At 29.7% G+C, this 9,208-nt stretch overlaps 1 protein-coding gene across 1 annotated transcript; it reads right to left on the reverse strand.

Annotated features, from left to right (window-relative positions):
• Positions 1 to 5,796: 5,796 nt before the first annotated feature.
• On the reverse strand, positions 5,797 to 6,895 carry HELRODRAFT_156421 (hypothetical protein; the record flags this gene model as incomplete). The annotated part of the gene is made up of 2 exons (XM_009014101.1): positions 5,797 to 6,281; positions 6,718 to 6,895. The coding sequence occupies 2 exons, from the start codon at positions 6,893 to 6,895 to the stop codon at positions 5,797 to 5,799; spliced, it is 663 nt and encodes a 220-aa protein (XP_009012349.1).
• Positions 6,896 to 9,208: the final 2,313 nt, after the last annotated feature.

Here is a 9,208-nt window from a genome sequence, read left to right on the forward strand (position 1 = left end):
TTTGTTGACGCTGAAAGCAGACCATCCTTCTTCATCCAAATTGCTCTAAGAAATAAAGAGTAGGAAAGAACTACGAAAAACGTTGAAACAGAATATAAATTTAAAGTCTAATTTATAAAAAAAACATGAATCATTTGCGATGAATATTTAAAGGTGAAAGTTTTCTGAAGCGTTTGTCAATAAAAAGAGAAGCACATAACGATAAATTTGAATTTCAGATTTGTTGGCCTTAAACATTTTCGACTGACTGTCGCGATCCACAGCATTATCAAACAGCGTATTATCAAATAAATAAATATGTTGTAACAGTTTATTTATGAAATAAATGCAACACAAAGTATGGTTTCGTTGTACGTTGTTACACAACAGACCACCGCATAATTTTTCAAGCATATGATAAAAAAATATCAACGTATTAGCAATATCTTCTTTAATTTCAAGATTTATGAATGTTGAACAGTTTTATTTAATCGTAAGCAGGTGTGTTCAAAATAAAATTAGAATTGGAAAGAAATACCAATAAGACGAGGACTTCAGATTTAAATCTTTCAATGTCCTCTTGGAAAGTAGAATTATCTTTCAAGAGCAGTTTCATATTCTGTAGGAAATTGTTCGCTTAATTGACAACGAACCAAATGCAATTTGTGAACTATAAATCATCATACATTTTTCAAACAAATCTTAGTTTCATATTTAATATGATTTTACATGTATAGGCCTATATACCTAGATCAGTTTCAATCGCGATTTCAGTGTATGAGAACAAATAAATTAATTTACAAAAATTTAGTAGTATTATTTTGAAAGTGTTTCCCAAATTAAATATAGTTTATTAAAAATTTTATAAAATTTTACTAAAAAATAGCGCAATGAATTTATAAAAAATGTGAAATTTAAAAAAAAAAAATCTGTTCAAATAAATATTTCAAGCATACTCAACCTGATTTTCTAGAAGTATTTTCGATTTTGAGCTAAGTAACAACTTTCCCGCCACATAAATTTCATCTTCATTTGTTGCAAAGTTGTTGCATTCAACTCCGCAGTAAATCAGTTGTGTCAACAATCCTTTAAACTTATTCAACTGGAAAAAACAGTTAAGATGAAAATCAGATTGCAATTAATGAAGACCATCTGTCGTGTTTCACTTTTCTACCTTTATGCATTGGGAAATGTTAATATGTATCAGTTTGTATTACACAAAAACATTTGCATGCCCAGTCTAGATACTTTTCAATGTTGATACAAAAATATTTAAGATATGTATTGGTATGGAAGATTTTATTTTAACGCTTAAAATTTGTTGAAGATAATCAATGGCTTCCAAAAAACTAGTTAGTCCTGTTTTTGAAATCTTAGTTTGTTTTAAAATTAACACAGCCATTTTGTGGCGACAACATAAAAAATTTGACAGTCATTTTTATTGCTGGTATTCGGAAAGAAAAACTGAAACCTGTTGTTTTGTTTGTTCCAATGTAACAGATGTCGTCAGTAACGATCTTTCCACGGTTTCAAGTTTCTGCTTCATTTGAGTCATTTCGCATTTCAACTCATTATTTTTCTGGAAGAAACAATAATGAATATTGAAAGACAAACATCGGATTGCTCACAAATGGTTCAAGAAGTTCCAACAAGTTCATAAATTTTAACCTTAACTTCGAGTTCGAAAACTTGACGTACGTCCATCAACTCCTTTTTTAGTCTTTCATCAGCTAGGTTTGAATCAAGTTCGTTGTCATCAATGGCTTGTACTTTCTTCAATAAATATATTTTCAATGAATTTTTGACGTTTTCAAGAACCCACTTAGATAAAATTGATAATACAACACAAATTAAAACACGGAACATAACATTAAGTGTTGTTCATTAAATATACTACAAATGAATTTCAGAATTTTAGTAGCAAAGTCTGCTCACAGACTGATGAATAATTTTTATGCTGAGATATATACATTTTGTTATTTCTGTGTGTATTTTATGTAATTAAATTAATTATTTATAATTTGCAAAGAATGTTTTTCATTGTAAGTGCATTTAATATTATTTTTAAAATATAATCATTTCGAAAAGCAACACTAAAGCCAGCAACAATTAAATATAAGCTTGTAAAAATGTAAATTAGTTAATAACCAAAGAATTTTCTTCCAGTTGTTTCTGGAGTGAATAAACGGTATTTTGCAAGCGATCCAATTTTATCTTGTTCTCGTGAAGTTGAAGTGATCTTTCTCTGAGCTGTTCATCTTTAATCATGATCATTTTTCTCATTTCCACAGCAGGTGAATTTATTTTGTCGCTCCTCTCATCTTCACTCAATCCTTATTTTTTAAATCACGATAATGGCTTCGCATTTGAACGCAAATCGAACGCACTCAATTTGAACGCAAGATCGAAAAACAACGCTACAACATACATAGTGGATGGTAATAAAATGATATTTATCACTTTATTCAGTGAAGGTCCTAAATAATACACAAAATTTTTAAATTGAAAAATATAAATCGGCATTTAACAACATCATATAACATGGTTAATAACAACATCATCAGCTTACATCGTTAAAAAATGTTGTTAAAAGAATATAGGTACCATTCCAGGCCATTTTCTTCTTCAACAAAACTCCTTTCCTGGCTTCGTGCGCACTGTGGCATTTCGTGATCAATTTATCCGACGGATTGATTTCATCGGCAATCATCAGAATATTGCCTCCAGAATCTACTGCTTTACTTTTCAATTCAGGTAAAATCATACTTCTAGATCCGTAATTTAATGAAACCGAAGGTGTTACAGATCTGTTCTGTAAATTTGTGAGTATGAATTCTTACCTACTTTAGAAAAAATTTAATGTTGTACTTTGAAAATCAATTGAAAAATGGACTCACATTGTCGCTTTCGTTAGATATGAATTCGAATATAAGCGACCCAAAGGAAATATTATCATTATTAGATAATTTTTTAGCGTTTCTTATTGGAACACCGTTGACGTATGTTCCTTCTTCCGAATTCAGATCTTTAATGTAATAATCAAAACTTTTCAGGTCACATTCAATGAGGGCGTGTTGAGAATCCACGGAAGGTGACTGATTGTTTGAATGGAACAATAGATAATTTTATTTCCATTTGTTTAACTATTTACAAGCATATTTATATATTATTTAGTTTTCCATATTTTCCTGCGAGCGTATTTTTGCAGATATATTGTACATAGATTAACAGTTGCTTGCTATAGAAGGTGAGCTTGTAAACAGCCATGGCAATGGAAAAGAACAAAAATGAATAAAAAATGAAAATGATAAACAAGAAACAGAAGATCAGCGGCGCAATTCTGATGTGAGAAAATCTTCAAGTAATCACAAATAGAATGACTTCTACCTAAACATTTTCACTGAAAAATTTTTTCATAGCAGACGCTAATGAGCACGTATATATACACAAACAAAACGGTCAAAATCACAATGGGCTCTTCTAAACAATTATCGGCAAATAAATGACACGTTCACAGCTAACAGACAGCGACACAACTTACAGGTAAAACTATGTCATTTTGTCCATGTCTGCCAATGAATGTTTTCTTTGCGGCTAGTTGGAAAGTTTTATTCCCGTGCTTCAGAACGGCTTTCATCTTTCAAAATAAATTAATTTTTCAAAATTTATACAACAAAATGCACTTAAATGTTTAAATTCAATATAAAATTGTTTTAGTTAAAATGTAGACAGGTTTATTTTTGGTGTAATCAATTGATATATAATGCATAACAAGAATTTTGTGTTTAATCATACAAATATATATCGTTGTGTGCTTGAATGTCTATGTGTGTACAACCTAAAATTATGATCATCACCTTGTTACATGTTGTTGCCTGTCTTCAAGTGTTACTGTCATACAATATACGCATCATATATGTGTATGCGTGTGTGCGCGCGCGCGTGTGTAAATGATTTCTTAGTTATTGGTGTGTGTATAGTATATATTTGTAACATATTTATTTTTATGTGTTTGTGGGATACGAGCGTATATGTGTTTTGGGAAGAGGGGAGGCCACATTTTAAAATACAACAATTAATTTGTTCTCTGTTAAATGTTATTATTATATTTTCAAACACACGCAAATAAAAACACATACACACCCATATGTATGTATGTGTCTATATATATATATATATATATATATATAACTTGCGTTTTAAATAATGCAAGCGCGTGCGTGTTTATTTCGTGCGCTGAAGCGTTTTTTCACAAAGCATGTAACTCAGCAGAGATTTACTTCGTTTCTTTGGTTACAGAGTTTTTTTTACGAGAAGTACATCGATTCTCATTAATAATTGAACCTGAAACATGTTCGAACATCGCACTGAACGTTCCTCTTATGATGCTTCTAACCACGAATTGTACTGCTTAGATGGATGGATTGTTGAACGCTTTCCTGCATTCCTCCTGTTTCACTATTGATTTGCGACTTGCACAAATTGAATAAAACTTAAAAACAAAATACAACTACAGAATCGTTAAGTCAATAATGGAATAGATATCTTGGAACAATTCAATAGTTCAAAATTCATTAAATGTATTCCAGCTGAAGAATAGTTAAATTTGTGGCTCACTAATCGAAACGTTTCAAACAATGTTCACCGTACATTCGTTACAAACACGACAATTTTTGTATCCAGTCTCGTAAGCAATGCCTGTGAATAACATCAGAACTTATGGACAAATATGACAAAAGCATTGTATAATAGTTCTTCGTAAAAAATTAAAAATAGTCCTTCATATAAATTAAAACATCATTTCTTTTTTGTAGAAATAGATCAGTTGTGCACAACAAAATCGATTGCAGACGTTAAAAATTGCAATATCAATATAAGCATTAACCAAGTTTGTTCGAAATCCAAGAAAATGAAAAAAATGAAGCAACACAAGTAAAAAATATGAAGACCTTTTAACTAATTACTGATGGCTTATGTGTTAAGCTAAGTAATGTGCGTAAAAATACGCATCGAAAATTCTCCAAGAAACATCTACTGATGTGCCAAGACCTAAACGATGCTAGAAAAAAATATGATGGTCTCATAAGACTCATTGAAATATCAAGCAAGGAGTAGGACAGAAGATAGAATACCTGAAAAAACTTTCAGAACAAACGATTGCCTCGCGGTGAAGGACATCTTGATTAACTAGATTCCAGTTATCGCTTTTTTAAAATAGCTTCTTAAAAATCTAGCTTCATTGTATCATTAGATTGACTCTTAAAGAAAATAAGCCAGTTAAAACATTTCCAAAACTATGACTAACAACATACACTTGTGTAGGAGAAAGCAATTTTGAGAAAACGACATTCGTTTAATTTTGAGTTTTACGCTTACATTTAGTTGCAAGCGTTGAGAAATTATTAGGAAACATAACAAATAACAACAAAGACAAGATTACAAAAAAAAACTTCTACTAGCCACATCAGGTTAAGTATTTTAGCAAAAGCCTCGAAATAAAATACTGGAATTTAAAAAACACAATCAACTATAAAAACATTTTGATACGCGTTTGAAAAACCTGCATTATTTGTCGACAATTTGTTAGCTACTCATTTCAAAGTAACTCGCGTAAGGATGAGAGCTGCACAAACTTTATGAAAATACTTTACAAACGACGTTGTAAACATTTGGGGCTAACTCACAAAACACATTAAATCCAGCAAAAGATTTCAGGTTATAATTTTTGCCAAACATGTTGTAAATATTAAAAATATTTATAACATTCTACAAAAAAACTATAAACATTCAGTAAAACAATTGATTGGTCCGATAGTATCAGCCAGCCATAGACCTTTTTCTACCTCTTTGTCGTACCTCTTCAAGTTTTTTTAAAACTCCAACGATCGAGGCACTTATGTTACTTTTGTACGATTTCATTATTTCTTCAATAAACTTAACGGACTTTGGATGTGAACTCAATATGGCACGCTCCAGAACGTACAGATCAACGGCTTTGTCTTCCAAAGTACTGACTGTCGAACCTAACCCAAAATCAATCACTGCAATCTGGTTGTTAGATGTGTCAACGAGAAAATTTGAAGTTGTTAAATCCCCATGAACAATATCATCATTATGCATTGTGGCGATTATATGTCCAATGTTACGTGCCACATTGTACAAATTGGACTGTTCAAAATCATCAGCACCTTCAACATTGTTCTCACTGATGAATTGCTTCACTGTGATGCTGTCCTTTATATATTCCATGTATATTTTGTTGTTCAAGAAATCAACAAAGTAAATTGCGGGAGTTCTTATGCCTGTAAAACAATTTTTAGAATTGACTTTCAAAAAATGCATGTGGACAATTTGTTAAAAACAATAAATGAAAAGCATAGCACAGGGCATTAACAAACAAAAAATGAAAAATAAATCAATACTTTTACTTTAAAATTGCAAATAATAAATAAATAAGAAAACATGTAAAAAATTCATAGAATTTTTATATATAATAATTTCCAAAATTTGTTGCAATGTAATGCAAACTTAAAATTCTCATTACAAAGAATATATCTGTTGAATAATATCTGTTGTACCATGCTGTGCGCATACTTTGTTAAGATCATTTTAGCTAAGATGCTGTACATAAACATTGGCTAAAAGTTTATATAATTTTAATTGGATTTTTATTGGACAATTTTATTGATTCTTATAAAATAAAAATTAGTTTAAAATAAAAAAAAAACATGAAACAACCTATCATTTTACATTTCAATGAACATCTTATTTCAGCTTTGGTTCGTTTATTATTCAGTGAACAATCCAGGACAGAATGTCTGTAGCTTTTACGAGATCGAATTTTAACCAGAGCTTCCTTGTCGTAAAACATGACTTTGAAAATCTTTGCCTCAGCACCTTGTTTCACCAACAACATTTCAAGTGGCAAACTTTCAAAAAACAGTAAATTTTCCTATAAGAAAGCAAATTATTTATTTATTAATATTTCAACATTTTAACTATTTAATAATTAATAATTGCCTGAAATGTACAACTGAAAATAAGGCAAACCTCAGAACTGTGATCCCAAATTATATGATTACTTTTTTTTTTGTAAAGAGAACGTAAGCAAGTAATGAGAAAGATTTTACTAACCTTATTTTTCAACAAACAATAAAAAAATTTATATAAAAGATATGTTATCTAACAATAACATTGAAATAAAACATGTCATTTCAAATATACAATGAATATGCCATTCCTGTGAAGGTAATTTACACGGGATCATTAGGTAACTTAAAATATTGTCCAAAAGCATGTTTTATGTTTGTAGTGCCTCAGAAATTCATTTAGATAACTTAAAAGTCTAATGCATGACTCGTTCCACATAGAAAACGTAATTTCCTTCTTTTGCACACATCCATAGATCTTCAACCGCCTGATTATTAGCATCAGCATCTAGATGATGTACTAGGTTTTGAGGGTGCACTATAACCATATGTTGATAAACCTCAACCATCAGTAAAAAAGATAGTTCCTGGATAGATTACCTGTATTCTGCAAGCAACTACTTCTAACCAACAATGACCAAAATTTCATTCTAATATGATATACCAACATCCAACTCCCCACATTGTAACAACCCCTGTACTACTTTTTGTGGATAAAAATGTTTCGTCGATTTACACGTAAGTCAGTTGTCCATTATTATCAAGTTCTCCGAACAATGAACTGAAGCTTATTATGTCAACTCCCTATTATTTAAAAAAGCACTCTTAGTCGAGCCGTTCTGAGGTTTGCCAGAAAAGGCAGTAGTTTACACGTCTACTTTTTACAACCTTTATGAAATTTTATTTCCAATGCTATCGTGCGTACAAAAAATTCAAATCAAAAAATTTTTAGTTAAATTTAACTCACTGACAGACGAACAGATTACAGGCAGATTGCTAACAAAATATTTTAAGTCAAATGTTTATATACAAAAAGTGAATCTAAGCGAAAGCATAGTTTTAAAAGTGCAATGTATAAAAACTAAAACCATTTTACAAAACATCTTTAAAAAACATTCACTTAGATTTTGGACATATAACTTTTGTTGAAACTAATTAAGTTTGAGACATTTATTCTTATACGTAAATGATTAATAAATTTTTAAATAAAAATCTTACCTCAATACGCACAACTTAATTTAATAAATTTAAGAAATTTAATTTAATACCTAATTTATAAAACTTATAAATCACCTAAATTGTAAAAATTTTGGTAAATTGATTCAAAATAGTTAGATAGATTTAAATTTATAAATTGAGTAGGTTTTAAATTTGACCTACTCAAAGTTTCTGTATATAATATACTGCCAGCTTATCTTATGGGGTTAACACTTAAGAGTCTATGTACGGATTATTTGTATGGGTATCACTATGGCCTTGAATGCCAGCCACTTCGTGTTTTGTTTTTCTTGATCCTGGATGATTTTTCGCTGTGAGAATGATCATTATTCATTAATTATTAATCATTAGATTAGCGTTCTGGAAGTTATTAAACAAATAAAAGATTTGATTGGCCTATGTTTATCATAAATATAATTTATAATAAGTAATTATTTTTAACAAATTTTATCTGTTTATCATGTTTTGGTACAACAATAATTAATAATACAATTCATTTATTTTTATTTCATTTATAAATTTATTAAATTAAATTAAACAGAAACCTGAAATAAACATTAATTTTCAGTAATCATTTCGTTTTCGTGTCTTTAAAATTAGCAGCAACCCTCATAAATTGGCAATAATTTTATAGTAAATTGGTCCCACTTTATTTTTTTAATTTAATAAAGTAATTGTTGGCTGTAGTTTGTAGTAAATAAATGAAAATAACCTACTTGAGAAGTGGGGAAAGAGAAAGAAAAAACTGAAAAAAGAAAAGGAGTTCAGTTTAAAAGGTTAATTAATGTTGACAATATTTTATTCACAAGGGGCAACAATTCAAGGCTGAAGAGCAACGAACAAGACAACAACACTGTTACACAATTAACTAATCTACCAGTTAACACTCAACAGTTATCTATCTATCTCTACATGAATGCATGATGATGTAAATCCTAAGTGGAGGTACATCTTATTTTGTTTTCATAATGTATTTATTAAATTACATTTTCTCTTTTAAAGTGATGTTACTATTTATGATATTTTGTTTAGGTTGTTAGCTATTACAAATTATTTATGGCGAATTTCAATAATTGATTAGA

Source organism: Helobdella robusta (assembly GCF_000326865.2).
Source record: "Helobdella robusta unplaced genomic scaffold HELROscaffold_13, whole genome shotgun sequence".
NCBI classification, from domain to species: domain Eukaryota; kingdom Metazoa; phylum Annelida; class Clitellata; order Rhynchobdellida; family Glossiphoniidae; genus Helobdella; species Helobdella robusta.